The 21,611-nt window shown below is 41.3% G+C and overlaps 1 protein-coding gene across 1 annotated transcript; it reads right to left on the bottom strand.

Annotated features, from left to right (window-relative positions):
- Window positions 1-9,470: 9,470 nt before the first annotated feature.
- On the bottom strand, window positions 9,471-12,154 carry LOC137975782 (contactin-associated protein-like 2). The gene is made up of 2 exons (XM_068822967.1): window positions 11,689-12,154; window positions 9,471-10,227 (listed from the first exon to the last, which is right to left on the bottom strand). The coding sequence occupies exons 1-2, from the start codon at window positions 12,011-12,013 to the stop codon at window positions 9,614-9,616; spliced, it is 939 nt and encodes a 312-aa protein (XP_068679068.1). The 5' UTR covers window positions 12,014-12,154; the 3' UTR covers window positions 9,471-9,613.
- Between the last annotated feature and the right edge of the window lie 9,457 nt (window positions 12,155-21,611).

Below are 21,611 nucleotides of genomic sequence, written 5' to 3'. Positions count from 1 at the left end.
TACTGTATCCCTCTTGAAGCCTCAAGTGGTTCACAATGCCTATGACAAGCTCAAGGAGCGTAGGGATAAACAGAAGATGTACTACGATCACGGTGTAAAGCGGTTACCTGAAATCAAGCCACATGCAACAGTGCGTATACGAATGGGAAAGACCTGGGAGCCAGCAACTGTTACTGCCCAGCATGCAGCTCCTAGATCCTATGTAGTCTCAACACCTGACGGCACTGCCTACCGTCGCAATCGTCGACATTTGTTGCTGACAAATGAGCCCCCAGTCGTGAGTACGGGACCACCCCTAGATGAAGCGGTGATACCGCCTGTCTCTGCCACACCCTCGGTTCCTGTTAGTAATGTTGAATCGGCCCTGCCTGCTGCCAATGAAAGCAGCCCTCTGCCAACACAAGCAAAGTGTACCTCCAGTGGCCGTATTGTGAGATTGCCAGCAAGATACAAGGACTATGTTATGAACTGAACTGTTCAGTTACAGTAAACAATGCAAACATTCGAGCAAAGTTCATTTTATTGATTCGTGCTTAATGATTGGTTGATCATTCATTCCAGGTTTATCTTGTTTTTAAAAAAAGGGAGGTGTCAGGATTAAGTAATGGTCCGGCTAAGAAGCAGGCAGCCCAGCGGCAAAAGTACTTAGAAGCTGCTGCTCCAATCGAGGCATCTGATTGGCTAATATCGGAAAATGTCGAAAAAAGATGAGAAAAAAATGAAAAAAAAGCCTTTTTTGGATTTCTTCTTCCCCATGCCCTTGATCTCTGTCTCTCGGCCAAATTTGGGCATTGTTCTATGCGCCATTCGCCAATCGGCAAATGGCGCATAGAATCTTGACGATATTTACAAACATAGTTTTTGAAGGCATAATGATTTGTTCTACGAAACAGAATCTAATTTTTTAGACGGCAAGTCGATTACATTTTTCATTGAAATTCAAATTTCGCGCTTTTAGCTGCTTACACCAATGAGAACAGCCGAACTTAATTTGATTAAAAATGTTGGCACATTTTAATTAACCGACGCTATTGCCGCGGGCTATTGTTTTTCTGCCTGCTTCTTAGCCGGACCATTACTTAATTGCATAATTAGAATACATTATCATAGCCTCCACGTGCTTGTAAGAACTTAGGCGTATGCAATAAACCTTGTTGTTATTAACATGTCGCTTGTGTGCAAGTGAACATTATAGCTACATCTTACGCAAGGACAACTTGGATCTCCTGGAAGACAACACACAGCTCAGTTGACATTATGGAATAAATCGCTGTGTTACTTCACTACCACACGTAAGCAATGCGTGTCTATTTTTTTTCTAAAGAGGACAGGAGTTCCTTCTTCCTGACAAATGATTAAGTAATAAGCCGGTAGCCAGGTTTTTAACCTCAGAAAAGGATCTGTTTCGTCGTACGAAGGTGTGAGGACCTGTGAGCCAAAGGGCCTCTGCTGGTATGACTTCTGGGTGACCCCTTAAAGTGCCACTATGATCAAATTTTTACCTCTTGATTTTTTAGGCGTATCACAAAGAATTCTATGAAAGAATGAAAATGCCGTTTACTGTTTGCAAATACCTGAATTGGTTCCAGAGATATTTAAGTTTGAAAAATGTGTAAAATATGCAAATGAGATGACTGATGATGTCATACACTCAACCCAATATTACATCAACTATGTAAATAGGGCTATCTTCGCCAATTTGCAGCGCAGACGATTGAAACTTGGTAGGCTAATAGTTCTACATAAAACACACCTACGGCTATAAAACATTTTGTTCTCATGGCAACTCACTCTTTTCCAGTCCCCACCCTTTGATTTCAATATGTAAGTGATTTTCAGCTCGAAAAACATTAAACAAGGCCACAAACTCAAGCTAGCATATTTATATGCTTCTTGGATCATGTATATGAGGAACCATTTGCAAATATGAAAATAGAATGCCAAAGGTGGCCAGAAACGCGAATATTGGAGAGGTCTGGAACCAAGTATGTTGCCATGGTAACGAAACTGTTAAGCTCAAATTATGGAGCACATCTAGTAGGATCTTACTGCAAAGAATCAAACATTTCTGATGCAAATTGGCTGAGATATCCTTTTTCATCATATTTGATCAAAATTTGGTTGAGTGTATGACGTCATCACTTGGCCAATTTGCATATTTTAAAAACTTGAATATCTCTGGAACAAAAAGAGATATTTGAAAATAGTAAAGAGCAATTTTCTTCTCATGCAGGCTACTTATTTATGTCTTAAAATGGCTTCGATAGAAAAGATGCGATTTTCGTCATAATGGCACTTTAAATGGTCTTAATGACCCCCCAACTTGAAAAAATTGCCTGGAATGCTGCACGTACCACAGGCCACCCAGTGTACCCTCACGGAGGGTCTACGTTTAATATTGACTACAATGTTCTTTACGTGCTTTTAAACTTCCTCACAGGCGTCGTTGGGGCCGGGAGAAGAACGAAGAAAATAAAAGGGAGGCAGATTTGCATTTGCGTTGATGCAGTTTTTTATCATATTGTGGTTTGCAAAATACTTATAAAATAATAATATTCCAAAAAAAGGTATTATGGTTTGTCGGTTTGTTCCTTATTGTTAATTCATTTAAAGTAATTTAAAATTTGGGCTATAGTTGAGTACCATTTACATATCAATTTCTAATATATTTTAACGATATGAAAAAGCAGTTCTTTCTGACTTTCACATGCGATTGTAGTCTACTTAGTGGAATTAATGTGCCATGCCTCCAAACAAAGACGCTGATAGTCGGTTTTTTTTTGCAAAAAGGAAAATTCTGCTTCGTCGGAACATGCTTGCTTGACCAACCTGTTGGGATAATCACTGGGTTGCCATAGGGCGATCCAGTCAGAATATGCGTGGAATTTCTCTGTTTTATTATTATTTTTATTTTTACCACGTCAAGAAAATGGAAAAGTTGCGCGATATTTCTGGCAGATAAAAAGGCTTCATGATGCTGTAACAGACAGAAAGGAAAAAGAAAGTTGATGTTGAGGACTGATAATTAAAAGTTCCGTCTTATCGCCATTCAGCTTCAGTTTGTTACATGACATCCAGGACACGAGGTCACATGAATACAAGCCTTCATACGAGAAACCACAAACGAACAGTTTGGTGTAGCAGAATCAAAGGAAAAATAAATTTGCGAGTCATCCGCATAAAAATGAAATTCTATGTCGTTCTTCCTGATAATATCGCCAAGTTGAGATGTATATAACAAATATAATATTGGGCCAAGGACAGATCTCTGCATGCGATGAGTAATAAGCCTCATTAACTATAACAGATTGACTTCGATTTGAAAAATAGGACTGGAATCAAGAAAGTGCTTTATCTCTGATGTTAAAACGATTTTCCAGTCTGTAGAGTAAAACTGAATGATCTACATTTGTTGCCAGATGTGAACGTCTCGGCTTTTCGATCCATGTTACAAATTTTAGAAGTTCCGAAACTGTCGATTTGATGTTGACTTATATATTAGCCTACACAATATTTTTCAAGATCATCGAGTTTAAAAACAAGAAAAAACAAGACTAATAACCCTACCAGACACATCTCTTTCTCAATTCCTAATTACACCCGAAAAGGAATCAGAAAAGCAAGTTAAAACACCGGCTCGTTTGTCAAAAGCGGGAGACCAGAAAGTAGGCCCACGCCAGGCTCTAGAAAAGGTACAAAAAGCTTCAAGATCAGTAATAAAGGTTTCTTGAAAACAATAGACATCGTACTAAGCATGGAGAATATCAATAAGATAATTCTGAAAAAAAGTATACTGAAACCCCCAGAATTTAAGGAAACAATTTGAAAATTCATGAAGGACGAGGGTTATGTTTTCCTACCAGAGCTAACCGGTAAGGGTGTAGTCGAATTAAAGTAAAAAAAGGTAAAAAAGTAAAGTGGTGCATTTATATAGCGCCCTTATCACTAACGTCTCAAAGGCGCTCTACAATGATCAATTTACCCCCAGCGGACTGGAAGCATATACAGGCGCAAATTGCAGCCGCTTCTAAGCAGTCCATGCATGCTGGTACTCATTTTACCGACCTCGGAAGGATGGAAAGCTGAGTGAACTTTAGCGGGAAAGAAGGTCGCCAAATATTCCAGTCTCGGCAGAACCAAGAATGGAACCCGGGACCTTGGGGTTGGAAGGCAGAGATATTACCACTGCGCCAACCCCTCCGCTCTTACTTGGAGGAGGACCATCAGCAGGACCATCAGCAGGGTCCAGCCTAGCAGGCTTACGCTTGGACGCCACACGCGAAACAAAAGCACGAACAGAAGTCTGAGACGGAGGAGGCGAAACAACAGGACTAACTTCAAACAATTTCCATAGCAGCCAAGGCTTCATCTGAAACAGTAGGAGGAGATTGTGAAAGAACTTCAGCGGCAAGTTCCAAATCCAATACAGTAAGCGTACCAGTAATAACGCTTGATGGAGGGGAAGGAACCGGAAAAGGCGCAGAGCGAGGCTCAGGAGACTCGAAGAGAGATTGAGGCTGTGAGAGCTGTGAAGGATCTGCAGACTGCTGAGAGGAATCTTGAGTAGACTGCGCAGAATGGAGAGCGCAACGGAAAATCCTGAGGAGCAGACATACCAGAAGAGGACGATGACGACAATAACGATGACTGCAAAGGAGGTGCAGAAAGTGGAACAGAAGAAGGCGGAACATCAGAGGGCGGTTGTGAAGAAGAATCTGCGGACAAAAGCTGAGACGTGGGAACAGGCGGAGGGCGTTCAGAAACATCAGAAGGAGGTAGAGAACCGGCAGGAGGCACATCAGTAGAAGGGTGCGAAGGATGGGACACAGGAGGGGGAACGTCAATGTCAGCCAAGGCAGGACGACGCTACCAGGACATGCGACAATCAATGGCATAATGACCATCCTCCTTACAGATGCTGCATTTAGTATCTTCGGTACAGTCACTAAAGGTATGACCCAGCTGGTCACAGTTGAAACAAACAACATTTTAGGACACGCTCTGCCAACATGGTCTGGCAAATGACACTTGCGGCAGGTGGGGACCTGACCTTCGTCCTTAATCCTAAGGGGCTTCCTGCCAAAACGCATGAACGAAGGAATTGACTCGGACAACTCCATTCTAGCCACATGTGTACCACTTTGGATGTCATCATAACCCTGGCGGCCACACCGACGAATTCCATGTACAGAGCCATAATGGCTAAGACGATGAAAAAGGGCTTCATCCAGGAGCTCATAGATTACCACGAAAGTGAACGACCTAGAATTACGACGAGCACGATGAGAGATGAACGAGGACTTACGAAGAAAACAATCACGATACTCGGACGTAGAAAACCCTACGGATATAAAACCATTGGGACTGCGCTGCAAACACCTAACACCAGGTACACGAATGCCGCAATTTTTAAAATCAGTGAAAACTTGAGACAAAGGCGTATCTTGCAGGAAAGACAAAGTGAGCCGTACAGGGGCTCTCAGGAAGAATATTCAACGAATGGATCCGATCCTTTTCGACATCAGAAAGACGCGCTTCATTTTTCATAATGTAATCATCCTCCATAGACTGACTCGACACTCCTGGACAGCGGCCAGGCAGGGCCATCTGGGCATAAGACGGAGGAACAGAATCATCTAAAGACACGACAGACACATCATGGGGATCATCTTCAACCCAGCTGTGCTGATGATCAACATAAGCACCTGACATAACACTGCAAGGCCAAAGGCCAATGCAGCGATACCACAAGCGAAAGCAAGATGATAGACTGATAGGGCTTCGCCCTGGGTTATTTCTTCTTTTCGGTAGGCCACAGCAGCATGGCGCAGCTAACATACCAGGTTGACTTTTTTTAAGGCACCCCTTTTTGTGGCAGCTCCACATGCAAGACACGAGGCGAGCTGGATTGAAAACAGCAAAACTGTTCTCCGACGGCAAGCGTGTGGGAAGCTGGAATCGGTGTGTCACACAAGTGAGAAAACAAAAAAGCAATGTAACACACGCTAACACCAACCCGGTGTGGCCAACACCCAGTCAATCAGTAGCCACGGACAACTGTTTCGGCCCAGCTGGGCCTCATCAGCGTGGCGTAGCTAACAAACAAGGCGGGTGTTTGTAGGCACCAGGGTGCGCTAAGGAATAGGTAGACTTTCACAATAAAGGAGATTAACGCGATTAAGACACAGTTGGTGGTGACCACTGAAAGGAATTTATTCAACACTGGATGCAAAAAAAATCACTTTAATCACAAAACTGACCCCTCTGATCAACAAAACAGTCCTCAAAATTCTAATTAATGTAGGGGTTAACGGAAAGAAAGAAAGCTTGGACCTTATTATATTTTTTTTTAGGTGTCATGAATGTCTGAAAATGTTTCAAAATTAGGCTTAAAATAATGGAAATTAATAGCAAGGAAATTAACGCTGCACTTAATTAACGTTGTGGAAAATAACGCTTAACATAATTGGCACGACTTAAATTAACTCTTTAATTTATATATAATAAGGTATGCATACATATGCACGTGCATAAGACGACAATTTAAAAAAAGGTGCGTTTTTTTTGGAAAATCCAAATAGGGAATTGTCATCTTGGATCAATAGATTCTTCAGCGTCAAAAAAACGCAAAATCCGAAAAAAGAATTATTTTCCATGACAACGCAAGAAAACAAACGCAGAATTGCGTTTAATTAAAAGAAAAATTAGCAGTTAAATGGTCCGTTTTGGAGAAATTCTTCAATGAAAATGCCACCAGAAAAAAAAAAACCTTAGCGATCGATAAAATAAATTTACGAAGAACATGCGTATAAATCGATAGGCCACTTCAGAAAATACCATAATATTCTTTGTTTGTCCCCCCAAATTTTGCTTAAGCATTGTTTTTGTTTTCTCTTGGCACCATTGTAAGTCCCAAGAGAAACTGGAAACAATGCTTATGCAAACATTTAGGGGGGGGGGGGGACAAACAAAGATTATTGCAGTGGCCAATTACATAGGGTATTTTAGCAGTTTTATTTTTTAGCTGTAGGAAAGGTGCTAACTATATTATTGCTGTCAAGAAAATTTGAAAAAATTACAAGTGCTTATTTATTCCAAATTGCACGATTAATGTTCCCAACCCACAACAACAAGTGCAACAGACAACAGATTGTGAAGTGATGGGGTAGGAGATGAAGCACTCCATTATCAGGTCATGAAAAGGCAGTTTAACTAAGATGTCCGGCAAGGACAGGTGGCGATCGTCTCCAAGGGGTTACAAACCCCAAGGCCAAATGAGAAGTCCTTATCCTATCTATGGTTGCGCCTCCTGGTTTCTATGGCAACCGTTGTGCGATCAGAAGTCACACAACCCTAGTGTAGTGAGTCTATGGGGCATGAGGGGACCCGCATGGGAACACTTCATCCCCACCCATAATTTATTTCACGATCGACTATATGTGACGTGTGTCCGTAAGGCCCGGGAAAAGAAACAAAACGCAATCGGAACAAAATTAAGAAAAAAAAAATTGCACCCAAACTCCTTCCGACAATGGTACAACTAACCACCATAAATTAAGAAACGCTTATGAATTTTAATTAAAGATATATTTTAACTACAAGCATAACAGTTACTACAGTTACTATCTCTAAATTAACTAATCTTACTTAGATTTACTTAATGCTTTATATACATTTAAATGACAACACTAAATTAACTAATTACTTTACTCTGTGTACTTTCATTTTTAAACAGTTCAGTTCTTCGGTTTCACTCCAATAAAGCAACTAACCAACTAACCAACAAACCGACTAACCCACAAACCAACAAACACCAGCCAACAATGCAACTGAAAACCAACTACTTCTCGGTCCGCTTCTGCTTCTGCTCTCCGGCGCCTTCTATCTTTCTCGGACTTAGTACTTTTCCTGTTCTCTTTTGTCAACTCCGGCGCTCAGCTTTTCTGTTTTCCTTTACACTAAAGAGTCGTACAGTAATATTCTCCACGCTCGTTCCTCCACCGTAGACAAAGGGGTTTTGTCTTGATGTACGGTTGGGCTCTGCTAAAGACTCTCAGCATTGACTGTTTGAGAGTTTCTACCCTCCATTTTCTTCTAAAATTTGCCATCCCTCTGGTCAACTTTCCCTCAACTGTTTACCATCACACCCTTACAAAGCGTTACTTACATTTATATCTTTACATAATAATATATTCTACAATTAACACTTATTGAGAAACTTTTTGTTTAAACACGACACTTACAATCCTACAGTTACAATAGTCTTTTCAAAAGGGAGACTTTTAAGAACAAATAAAGTTACAAACTATTTTTTAAAGGTACCAATTACGGTTGACTACGACACTACATTAACACTAAATAATTAACACTAACGAAATAAACTATACAGCTAAGGAAACAAAGAACAAAACAAAAAAGAATTTTGTGACACCACATGATTATTTTACAAAGTGCAAACACTGTATGAGTCCATGTTAAATAGCTCATTAAATGTGATACAATCACAGACAGGGAGGGAAGGGAGGGAATTTCAGTGTAGATGCTTTTCGCAGTGAAGACAGAACTGGAATGACACAGTGGCAATGGCTCGACTTTGACATAATGGTCTGTAAGCACATGGCACCTAAAATGTGATTAGATAATGCATGGCGTGACGTTCAAGTGATTCCAGGTCCTTATGTACAATACAATACAATACATTATTATATGACTAGCTCCGTGAGCGGGCAAGTTAAACCAAATCCCTCGCTGTGATTGGCTTCCCGAGTGGGCAAGATGGAGCTATACCGTGTACGGCTTTTTTGTTGAGAACTTTTGCGTGTAAATACCTTTTTCAGTTTGTTATTTAGATTCCCATACAAATCCTTATAATTTTCTACCCTCCGAGTCTGGGCCGCCTGTGATCTAACTCGAAGGTCGTGGGTTCAAAACTAGCACTTCACATTACACTCTAATCAGTTAAGTCTTTTTTGCACTGTTTGCAAAATACAGCACTGCTATCAGCCAATCATAATCGAATCATATTGTCATGTATATTATTAAACGTGGAAAAGGCACAGTGTTTGGAAGGTCTTCTTGAGAGCAGCTCCCTCCAAAGTTCATCCCAGGCTTCAGTGCAAATCTAATTAAATCTGTGATTGCCGTTGTAACTAAAGTGACCTGACATCGGATGAGCAGATTTGTCAGTCTTGAACCATTTATAACCTGGAGAATCATTAAATAAGCCATGTTTCCATGTTATACAGTTTTTCCAGTCCCAGAACGATCAAACTAAGGTTATTTATATTCTAGGTATTTCAATTTACTGTTAGCTGACTGACATGTGAGTAGCTGAGAAAATGGTCGAAACTTCATCTTCTCAGCCAAGATTCAGTAACCCCATCCAAATCATCTCAAGAAGCTCCCTTGCTTTTAACTTTGTGCGTGGTCTATCCATGCATCCCTTAGGGTTCTTTCAATCTTTCTTGTTTTTCTATTTTTTTAATTTTATCAGCATTTTCGTGACAAGAATTTTACCTAAAACTACGAGATATAACCCCTTAAAGTCATAACCAAAAGAAAATTGCTTGTTCATTAGACCGTAATAGATACTGTGAAATAAGATCACTTGAGATCATGCTGTTCCATAGCATTTGAATTTTCCGAGTGTGTGGTACCCTTGCTCCCTTTTGTCTCCAGTATCTCCAAACCTGAGCTGCGAAACTGGAAGCTGAGTCTTGTTTGTGAGGAGACCGCTGTCTTCACGCCAGACATAGTCATTCTTATCACAGTTACAACTAAAGCGAGAGTCTGCGCATGAGTTGGTCATCCCGCATGCGCACTTGTTATGACCAGATGCTCCACCCCAGTGAGTCATATTTTTTGAGTCACGTGACATCCACCATGCTCCTGTCACTTTGTTGCGAAAAAGCGCAGCATGATGACACTCGTACATGATAAACTGTTCACAGTCCGAGGAGACTCTGGTGAACATTTCCAGTTGAGACAGAGTTGTTCCGGAGTAGTGAATGTCACGTTTGTAACAACCAGCAGGTTCACATCCCTTGACACGCGTTCTGTTCTCACTGTCGTGACTGATGACTGTCACGCCAACTCCATTCTTGTCAGTCATGTTACAAGTGACGTCAAACGGTGGCAAGCCTCCTTCACCGTCAGGATCAATGGCGTAAACTCCACTGTTTGATGTAGGGTCCAATCTTTTTAAAGCGGTACAAGAATTGGCGTATCCTTTACAGAGAAAATATAATTGTTAGCGCTTAACCGACGATGTTCTTTTTCTTCATGGACCAAAGTCCGCACTATTTCCTACCAAGAGAGGATGAGGGGAGAGAACACATCCACCATAAAACGGCCTCTTCCAATTTTTTTTTCAATCTCAATTTAGCCCGTGGTCATGATGCGCGGCTACTTTAAGAAAGACACCTGATTGGTAATCACTGGTTGCGCGACCATGGGCACGAAACCAAAATAACTCTCACAGCACAGTAGCGAGCGGAGACTGAAAAAAACCTGTAAGGGGGCATCTGTATGAGTTCCCTACCCTCATCTTTTCTTGTTCCTACTGTCCTAACAAATAAGGTTATATTCAAGAGAGAACATTAAAGATCAAGGACCATTTTTTTTTTAATACTAATAAACTTCCATAAAGAAAATTGCTCTGGAGATTGATTTCAAAATAGGATAAATTACTTGTTTTTGAAGTGCCTTCGGCAGGCTTTGCGGTTTAAATTGACAAAACATTATTTAAGCATTGAAATTGATGGCTTGACGCACTCCTCTTTCTTTTTATATCCTTTGCATAACGAAGCTGCTTATTAATAAAAACATCCTAACAAGTTCAATTGCGGTATAAAGAATTTATATTCGATAAGGAAAGATTTGAAAAAGTCAGCTGAATTACAGGAGTATACTAACAAGAAATGATTCAGAGACCTATCTCTGGCTTCCAAATAAGAAAACAACCGTTAAGATCGTTATTTACTCAAGAGCAACCAATCAGGGCAGAGAATTTTTAATCATCACCTATGTAATTGAACTAAAAGCAATTATATGTCGAAGCAATATTTTCTATCGAAGATTAATAAAGCTTTCACGCAAATTCAATTTCAACGTGATTGACACTTTATGGTTCACAAATATTGTCCGCCCACAATTACCAAATTGAAAATTTAGTGGAGACAACTTTTGTCAAGATTTTTGGTAGAGTCAAACAAATTTTGTTAGCCTAGTGCATACGGGCCCTAAGAGAGTATTGCTAAATCTTATTACCTCGTTAAAAGGTTGGTCACTGATACAAAGGGATTTTTCGCCATTTTGTTTGCCAATGCTTGGGAATTTGAACTGGTCAAAATTCGCTGAAAATCGCCAAGTTTCTTGTTTCTCACTTCACTCGAGAATCATGTTCTGGCTGTTTTCAAGCGATATAAAGATGGCTTCCTTTTGTAGTTTTTGTGGGGTTTCTACAAAAGGAAGACCCTGGTGAAATTCTTTGTAAACCGCAAATGTTGTTTCCTCTAGGTTTTCGGTCGAGAATCATGTTCCAGTTAGTTTCAAGTGATTTCAAGACGATTTTGAAGTGGTCCTCGGTCTTCGTTTTGTACCCACTCACCGTTACTCACTTGAAATTTTGTATCCTAAAAGTGATCTCGAAAAACAACGATGTGAAAACGGAGTTAAACTATTGCTTACCGCTGTTTCCAGGTGGTTTCCCTATTCCCATGTAAGTTGAGTGTGGTTCAGCTACGAAACAAGCACGACAACTGTGCTCCTTTGTTTTATAGTTCAAATCACATTTCCTGGTGTCCCACCAAAAGTTGATGCTCACGCATGGCGGATCGTTGATACACTCGTTAACGCAGTCAAAATAGCGTTGTATTATCTTGGAGCTGTAGACTGCATGTCGAAGGGCGACTCCACGTTGACTTCCTGATTCACGGCACTGTGTGTTGCCTTGCGCAGCCAAGACACTTAACGGCGAGTAAAATAACGTAAGGAAAATACGTAGCCGATACATTCTCAGCTGAATCCCAGTGGAGATATACTGCTGGTTCGAAGGCCAACTTTCAGTTGTTTGTAATAAAAATGACCATGTCTCTCTAATGTTCAAATTGACGCGTTAATTAAGTGAATATATGACAAATACTGACGTACTGAGCTACTTAAATATTGCAAGTGTTTAATTGCTGAGAGTTAAATTATTGTTCTCGAAAGTCTTAATAAAGCATAGTTGCAAGAAAAAAATGCAAGAAAAGACGGTTTTTGGTTGAAAGCAGAGGCAGAACAATTTCTTGAAGGATTCTTGAAGCTTGACCGAGAAATACTCCATTGATGTTTTCCCTTAACAGCGGACCATATCTCAAACCGAACCAACTAAGTTTTCTTCATGGAGCACAAAAAGTCATGACGATTCAACAAATGAGATGCCACGTGGAAATGAAGTGGTCGGACCAAAGACAAACGTTGCTGTCGTTTTAATATCATAATCGAAGGAGAAGAAGGTGCACCTGCATTAGAGGGTTGCAGGTGTTGATCGAGTTATGTTAATTATTAAACGAACCATTAGTACAGTGTCAACAGGAACGCTAACAGGATTTAATTTAATATTGACTACAATGTTCTTTACGTGCTTTTAAACTTCCTCGCAGGCGTCGTCGGGGCCGGGAGAAGAACGAAGAAAATAAAAGGGAGCATTTGCGTTGATGCAGTTTTTTATCATATTGTGGTTTGTAAAATACTAATAAAATAATAATATTCCAAAGAAAGGTATTATGGTTTGTCGGTTTGTTCCTTATTGTTAATTCATTTAAAGTAATTTAAAATTTGGGCTATAGTTGAGTACCATTTCCATGTCACTTTCTAATATATTTTAACGATATGAAAAAGCAGTTCTTTCTGACTTTCACATGCGATTGTAGTCTAGTTATTGGAATTAATGTGCCATGCCTCCAAACAAAGATATTGATGGTCGGTTTTTTTGCAGAGTGGAAAATTCTGCTTCGTCGGAACATGCTTGCTTGACCAACCATACAACAGGTTGGGATAATCACTGGGTTGCCATAGGGCGATCCAGTCAGAATATGCGTGGAATTTCTCCGTTTTGTTTTTATTTTTAGTTTTTCCACGTCAAGAAAATGGAAAAGTTGCGCAATATTTCTGGCAGATAAAAAGGCTTCATGGTGGATCCGTCATGAGCTGTAAGAGACGGAAAGGAAAAAGAAAGTTGATGTTGAGGACTGATAATTAAAAGTTCCGTCTCATCGCCATTCAGCTTCAGTTTGTTACATGACATCCAGGACACAAGGTCATATGAATACAAGCCTCCATACGAGAAACCACAAACGAACAGTTTGGTGTAGCAGAATCAAAGGAAAAATAAATTTGCGAGTCATCCGCATAAAAATGAGATTCCATGTCGTTCTTCCTGATAATATCGCCAAGTTGAGATGTATATAACAAATATAATATTGGGCCAAGGACAGATGTCTGCATGCCGCACACCATACTCAGTATCACGCGATAAGTAATAAGCTTCATCAACTATAACAGATTGACTTCGATTTAAAAAATAGGACTTGAATCAAGAAAGCGCTTTATCTCAGGCTCTTCAGGTTCTTAGTGAAAAGAGAAAATGGCGGCAAACATCAGACCGAGGTTAGCCTGCATGCGGACGTCTCGGAAGACAGACTTCCGCTAGAGCAAAGACTTCCGCTCGTCTAAAAATAACTTTCGTGGGCATGACATATCCCAAGGGCTGGACCGGGAGCCTCCCTCTCTGTCCCCTCATTTTCTCTTGACCTCATCCACTCCATAAATGAGCCAAAAAAGCAAAGCCTTACCTATTGGCGTCAAAACTGCAATCTGAAGAGGTGGATACCATCTTCGAAATCGCGCAAAATGTTATAAATACAATGCAAAAACCAGATTGGTAACTAACTGCCTTGTTGATATGGAGAGGGCCCGATTTTAAACCGCCAGTCTGGTCTGGTGAAAACCTTTTCGTGTCTCTTTACGCGGGATACGAGGATAAAGAAAAACATTGCGATTTTAGAAGTGATCTGAAATGAAGTGAAGTTATTAGTCTCTCCCCCTCGGGGCTTTTCAGAACTAATACAATGCTTTTTGTCGGGGACTTTGGCCAGACTGCTTGTTACCCAGTTTACAATTTATTTCAGAAAGTAAATGATGCCCTCGAGCAGATTAGGTCAGACCAAAACACCGGGGACAACGTCTCCTACTCTTTTCGAGAAGTGAGTGGGTTCTTTGACGTCCCATACTACTTTGTTTTCAACAAGGGCTATGAGACGGTACCTCCAGTTTACAGTCTTTATCCGAGAAGACTTGAAAGTCGAACCATTTGCGGGTGTAATTACAAAGGCAGCACTTTCTCCTCAGTTATTTTAAGACCCTGAGTCCTGAGTCCGGCTGGAGTCGAACTCTCGACTTCCCGCGTGACAGCCCGATGCACAACCACCTGAGCCACCGGTGCGCGGGTGACTACGAAGAAGGAAAAAAAAGGAGAAAAAATCAACACCACTGGTTATTACGTGTTGTCACCTATCCAAGTAGTAACACGCGCCTGGAGTCTGCTGGCACCAGGAAGGAGAAACCCCTCAATCCCAGGAGAGCTGCGGATGAGGGAGGCCAAGACCTCCATGCAAAGAAAATAAAGCAAGGGAGACAGAGGTTCCCCCTAACGCACCCAGCGCGTAAGAGAAATGCCTCCAGTGTGCCAACCGTTCAGAATGATTTGCATGAATGCAATTTTATTTTTCTCGTGACATTTGTTTATCCAATTTGTGAACACTTAGGCACTTCATTTTCATGTTTCACAAATTATTTTCGTAACGTCTGTTTAAAAGGCGGAGAAATGAGTGGATCGCACGAATTGTAAAAATGTTTATTTTCAGAAGAACGATAAATCACACAACTGTTTAATTAATCATAGTTTCACTTGAGCTACGTAATATTATGCACGTTAACATACATGTACTTGACCTCGGTTGAACAAATCCGTCAAATCGACCAGGTTTGATGTAGCCGTAATTTTTATCATCAGTTTTTTGTAAAAGTAAATGGTATCTGAGACAAGAGATTTTTTCTTCTTTAATGGCATTACGTAGACCAAGAACCTCGACAAAAAGCATTACGCATTATATTTCCCTACTTTTTTTAGTTTTGAAAATTTGGACAGACTTTGAGTTTTTCCTTCCATGTTATTTTCACTCTTTCTTATCATTGACTCTACAAATTTTTCGGGCGTCTGTTGCCTTTTTATCAATTTGTCCACTTCTCTCCAATTAGTATCGTCCTTTGCATTTTGTATGTGGCTGGCACTTGCAACATGAATACTTATTTTTTTGTAATCCACAGTATTTGACTACACTTCTTTTGACCTCTTTTGTCAATCATCCCTGGCTTAACGCCCTTATCATCGAAGAACATCTTTTCCAAATCCGGTCATTATAAGTGGGCGACACCTTCAATAAATAATAATAACTTTTATCCCATCTAACTTTGCTCTTTGGAAAACGTTTTTACAATCTCATATTTTCTTATTTTTATCATGAGATTTTCACAGCATCAATGCACCTAGTGATGAGGATGTTTTTAATATTAAACCTTTTTCTGCTTTTTCGTGGCGCTTCTGTTTAGACAACATAATGTCGACTTTCTTGTGATAAAATTCAGTTATTGTGGCTCCTTGAAAACGTAGATGTTCTCGAACAGAACTTTGCTGTAATTCCGATAAATTGGAATCGAAATAGAGAAATACTGTAGCCCCAACAAAGACATTGACATTTATCTTTACGGTGGCTGTCTTGCAAGCAGGTAGTGTCTGCAAACAACAACAGAGTGCCCACTTTAGTGATTGTTATCTAAGGCAGCCTCGGGCTTCGCAATTAAAGTCTATTCGATTTGGAGCGTAGACAGCAAAAAACTACGCGGCAGGATTTTGCTATTATGAAACCACGCATTTGCAGTACGTATCATTTTACCTTGAGTTTCGATGGCACTTTCTCCACTTGCTCCTCCTCGCGTCATTGATTCATGGGAATCTTCATCAAGTTCTGCTAATGGCCTGCAACCCATATCATCCTCATCCTCTTCATTTTCTCTCAAGCCACCCTTTTCTCCATAAACCTCTGGATCACTTTGATCAGAGTCAGGAGGGAATAGTGAGCTGGATGCTGGGCTGATTAATTTAGCAGAAAGCTGTGATGTTTAATTGCCATTTAATGGAGACGAAAAGTCACTTTCCGAGACCGGTTCCAGGCAATCGCAGGATGATGAGAAAGGAGAAGAAGGTTCTGGATTTTCAAGTTCGCTACTTGCAAGATTCACTTGAGACAGTGTGATGCTTTAACGCTCTAAGATAAGCACCGTGCGGCTGGACTCTGTGCGTACTTTACCGTCGCATGCATGTCGCCAAATAGAGTGACAACCGGAAATATCGTGAGAATATGCGGTTGAGTTTATGATGACACCGAATGGTACTTTACGGGTATGAACATGCAAAGACCTCAATTTTTTGTGCGAACAAAGAGTAAGGAATCTTGGTCTGTAAGAGGTTAGGAAATCGCTGCTTTCGTGCTGAAAGCAAGCACCTAGTGTAACAGTGTTCATTAGGTCCTACTTAACATGAAAAGTTTTGGTATCAGCTTTGCCACTTGCTTAGACGGCTTTTAAGGGGGGGTTAAATTCTGGCCCATGAAATCCAGCGTGAAAACGAGGCTAAAACACATAATTCCTCATAACTTTGTTGATAACAGACGAAAATACACTAAACTTGCTCACATGATTGGGCATGATCCTCCCTGTTGATTTATGCTAATTTACATAGGCCATGTGTAAGTTAGCATTTGAATGAGAAAAATAAAAGCTAAAAAGGTGTAATGATAATGAATTTCGTGTGGCTTACATAACCTTATTATGAGTGATTTCTACAATCCTATTTCGCACAAATTCCTGTGGATTCTTAACCTAGGGGGCCTGGGTGATTGTGAGCCTGAACTATTGGTCAGCGGTAATTATTTGAGTGTCCGCCATGTCGTACTTACAGTCATCACAGTGCTTGTAGTATGACGGATTTTGGCCAGTCTAATGCCTCTTTAGATTTTAAGCTGTGTAATCTGCCAAGAAAAAAGTACAGCCAATCTTGTTGAAAATCCAACTTCCCATCAAAAGCTTTTAGAAGCCATCGAAGAACGTTCAAAGTACGAGGACATCAACTCGAAAACATTGTGGCTTGTGCTTAAAGATCTACCAATAGAAGAGCTTAAAGAAAAAGCAACATGGCATTGGTCGTGCTACCAAGAAACCACCCGCTCAAGAAAGATCAAGAGGGTAAAAGAGAGGTTTCAGAGAGAGGTCAGAGGGCCAAATGAAGTTCGAAGAAAGACAAGTGAATCGCTTCAGGTAATTGCTAGGTATAATGGCTTATAACTTTAACTTTTTACTTTATTGTGTTTTTCATCTTGGAATCGCTGAAAAAGTAATGACATCCTTGACATCTCAAAAGATTTCATTTCATTTCACTAAACAGGGTCTTCTTACACCGTCGAAAACCGTCCCTTATGACAGCAATCTGTGCTTCTTTTGTGGAGAGAAAGCGAAGTACCAGAACCCTCTGCATTTGGTGTCAACATCATCTGCTGGTAGCTCTCTTGATAATGCAGTAAAGCAATCAAAGGATCCTAAACTGCTCGTGAAGCTCTCGACGGCTCTAGACAGCACTGACGCTCATGCCATTGATATTAAATATCATAAAAGCTGCTGGGCGAAGCATGTGACTGGGGTCCTGCGTAAAACTATCAAAGATGAAGAGGAAAGGTCAAGAAGTGAGACAGCGGCTAAGCTGGAGTTTTTGAACCTTACCCAAGCTGCCCTCGATAGCGGAGAAATACTCAACATGGCACAGTTGAAACAAGCTTTTGATTCCATTTCAAACGAGAACAATAGTCCAAACATTCTAAGTCGACGTTCAGTTTAAAGAGCTTATCCAGAAAGAAATAAAGGGAATTGAGTTCCATAAGCCCACTAGAGCTAATGAGCCCGAGAGGGTCAGCGTAAAGCAGTGTAGAGATGCCGCTATCCATATCGTAGAATCCACAGCTGACAGTGATGAATCTATGAAAACTCTCCTTCGATGCCGCTTCAATAGTGAGAAAGGCTATTAATCGAAGCGAGAAATGGGTCTTCTCTGGCTCTCTGGATACAATGACACATGATCACTGCCCCGAAGAGCTTACCTGCTTCTTTAGGTGGATAATCCAAGGTCCCAATAAGACACTATCTGATAAAAAGTGCAACGAGGTACACAAAAGAGCAATGCAATTAGCGCAGAATACAATAGCTTTGTGTCTAACGGACAGGCAGGTTGACAATAAGAGGTCAAAAGCGGTCTACTGCACTATAGAAATGCCCAACACCTCGCAGTTAGCCTGACAATACACCAAGCAGTACGAAGCAAAGAGCTGGTTAATCTCCTCCATGGATTTGGCATGGCTGTAGAGTACAATCGCTTGTTGAGGGTGGAGTCACAAATTGAGAAAACTGTTCTGAAGGCATAGAGAGTGAAGGTGGCATGTTTCTCCCTCCGGATATCGTGAAAGGACGGCACGTATATTTTGCTATTGATAATATCGATTTCTCAGAGGATACGCCAGACGGGAAGCGTACTCTACACGCCACAGCAATGGCTATTTATCAGAAAGTGGAACCCCAAGATGAAGAACCTGTATTAAGGTACCATAACTGTTCTACTAAGAAGCATGAAGCATGATCCCAAGTGCTCGATGGGAGGGGGGTTAATTAGATAATAGACGTTTAATTATAGTTTTACTTTGGCATGACTGGTCTGTGTGATTCAGGTTTTTCTTTGTTTCAATAAGACTAGCTCGTAAGTTAAAAGCTAATCTCATTTCTAGGATGTAGGATAGAAAAGATCCCCTTCTTGAACAGCATTTTGCTTCATAAGTAGCTGTTGTTGCGTTTTGTTTTTCATTTTTATAGGTTAGAGGAGCCAAATAATTCATGCCGTTCTGTAACAGAACTGCCCGAATCGCTGACATCTTTAATGCCATGCGTGGAGCCGCCATCAAGGTCCTCTTCTCCTGCGTACCCTACATTTGAGCTGTCATCAGAACAAGAGTTGCCCCAAAACATCCGTGATGAGAATGCTACCTGGATAGTGTCTCGTACCCTTACAGGCCATGATGTCCCAAGTGATGATGATAATGATGAGCCTCCTGTACCCGTATGGTCAGCGTACAACTCTTTGGTAAATGACGCACTACCTGTCACACGTGTCAGTGCTCCTCCATTGTTGGCACATCCTGCTCATGAATGGAGCACGCTCCTCACAGTTCTGATGCGTGCTCAAAATATCTCTGTTAGAGTAGTCGGTCCCGGGAGGAAAACAGTCATATCGCTAGACCTTGGCTTGTATCTGCCCGCCAAACGATTACAGATGGCCCGATGCGAGCTCAAGACATTCTCCTTCGACCAGGGGAGCTGCATGTGGTTATGGCTTTGCTGAGGACCATTGGGTCATATATTGACAGTAGTGGGATAGACATGTGCTGGATCGAGTCGGAACTTTATGGCCCCTCCACTGTTAAACAGATAATCGATGGTAAGCATGTTACGCACGGTAAAAGAGCACACATGATCACCTTACAGGCTTTATTTTCCTTATACCTGGAAGCATTTCTAGAAGGCTCTCCTGATGTACGTCGTACCCTCGAGGAACTCTCAACGAAAGTTGGAGATGCATGCAAAGAAGGCACTAAGGAGAACATCCAGACGCGCACCATAGCTCTACCAACGCGATCCAGTCTCCTGAAGTAGCCAAGAAGATGTCTGATTTTGACGCTGCGAATGCCACAAATCGTCTCTTTACTGTATTTCGCCAATACATGCGCATGGTAATGGAGATGTTCGCATTCATCCAGGCAGTCCGCAGTGGTGATTGGAAGCTCTATCTAATTGCACTGGAGTTGTTCACAAAGTACTTCTTTGTGCACGACAAGATCTGTTATCTAAGGATGATCCCTCTGTACCTAGCTGAAATGGCATCCCTCGAATCATCAGACCCCGAGATCTATGGAGAGTTCATCACAGGAAACTGGGTAGTGAACAAGAACAAGGAGGTTCCCTTCTGAGCTGTTGGTGGTGATACTGCGTTGGAACACCTCAGTCGATCTATGATCTAAGTTTCTGGTGGGCTTGTAGGGATCACTTTGAATGAGAGCGCACGAGCCAAGTTTTTCCTCGTTGCCCCAGAACTAGCCCGACTCACAACAGAAGCCAAGGCAATGGTGGGTCTCGTTCCGGAACGTGCACACCATCAAGAACTAAACTCAGCTGTTTTAACGCACGAAGATAACATCATAAATAAGTTGACCGAGACAATCAAGACCTTCACCAATCCCTTTTCATCAGACCAGACACCAACACCGATCTGTACAACTTGGTCACAAAAGTTGTGATGAATGAGAAAACGAAGAAGGATCTTGTTAATGAGAGTGAAGAAGGGAGAAAGCTATTCAGTGCTTTTGTACAAGATAGGATCAAGACAGGAAAGCTCAAGCTCTGGGCTCCTGTAAAGAAGCGCAATCTTCTTACCTGGAAAACGAGTGCTAAGGTCATCAAAGTCAAAGCTAAAGTCACGATCATCGAGTTAAAGGAGGACAGAAATCTGTTTGCTCGTTTGGCGATGGTGTGCAAGAGCCGCCCAGAAATTGACATCCAAGAGGCTGTTGGCTTATATGAGTTCACTGTTGTCCCAAGAGCTTTGTTTGCACGAGATGGTACCATGTTGCATTGTTCTTGCAAGAGTGCCCTTATGCATATCCTAGAGAAGGCAGGTGGCCCTAGTACTAATACACAAGAAACCACCGCAGGATTCAAAGTCGCGATTGTTGATGGAATGGCCCAAGTCCAATCACTTGACAAGCCAGAGTGGATCACGAATCGCTTGCTTGTAAGGTATAATGATTTACAAGAGCTCCACATAATCTTCGACAGATATGATGTACCATCCTCACTGAAATCAGCAGCACGAGTCAAACGACAAGGTGGCCATGCTCCCATTTATTATCGCATCACTGATTCTACCCGCATCGCCAAGATGCCGATGAGGAAGCTTCTTGCTCATTCAACTTGAAGACCAAGGGTAAACTTACTACAAAAATTTGGTTTTATCAACGGAGTTGATAATGTAAATTGGCCACCGTACAGAGACTCTAAAAGCTGACGTTTCGAGCGTTAGCCCTTCGTCAGAGCGAATCGAGGGATTATGGGTTACGTGTAGTTTTTATAGTAGAGTAGGAGCTACGCTATTGGTGGTAACATGGCAACGTGAAAAATATGAATATATTAGTTAAATGAAAAGCGTTCGTTAATACCGTGAGGATTAAGGGTGCCGATTTGAAAGATGAATTTTTGTTCCAGATTCTTGCGGCTTTCCGTCGTACCTAGATGTAGGGAAAGGCCGCAGACAGCCATGTGTTTTTTGGAGTGGTTAGGCAGATTAAAATGGCGAGCGACTGGCTTGGATGCATCCTTGTCATTCTTCTCAACATCGCGAAGGTGTTCGCGGAATCGGTCAC

This window comes from Montipora foliosa, chromosome 1 (assembly GCF_036669935.1).
Source record: "Montipora foliosa isolate CH-2021 chromosome 1, ASM3666993v2, whole genome shotgun sequence".
In the NCBI taxonomy this organism is placed as follows: Eukaryota; Metazoa; Cnidaria; class Anthozoa; order Scleractinia; family Acroporidae; genus Montipora; species Montipora foliosa.
This window is presented reverse-complemented; position numbering and strand designations above follow the sequence as displayed.

Coding starts and splice junctions, on each gene's coding strand:
- LOC137975782 (XM_068822967.1), bottom strand. CDS start 12,013: ATGTATCGGCTACGTATTTTCCTTACGTTATTTTACTCGCCGTTAAGT. Junction 10,228..11,688: donor GAAACCACCTGGAAACAGCG/GTAAGCAATAGT, acceptor TTCTCTGTAAAG/GATACGCCAATTCTTGTACC.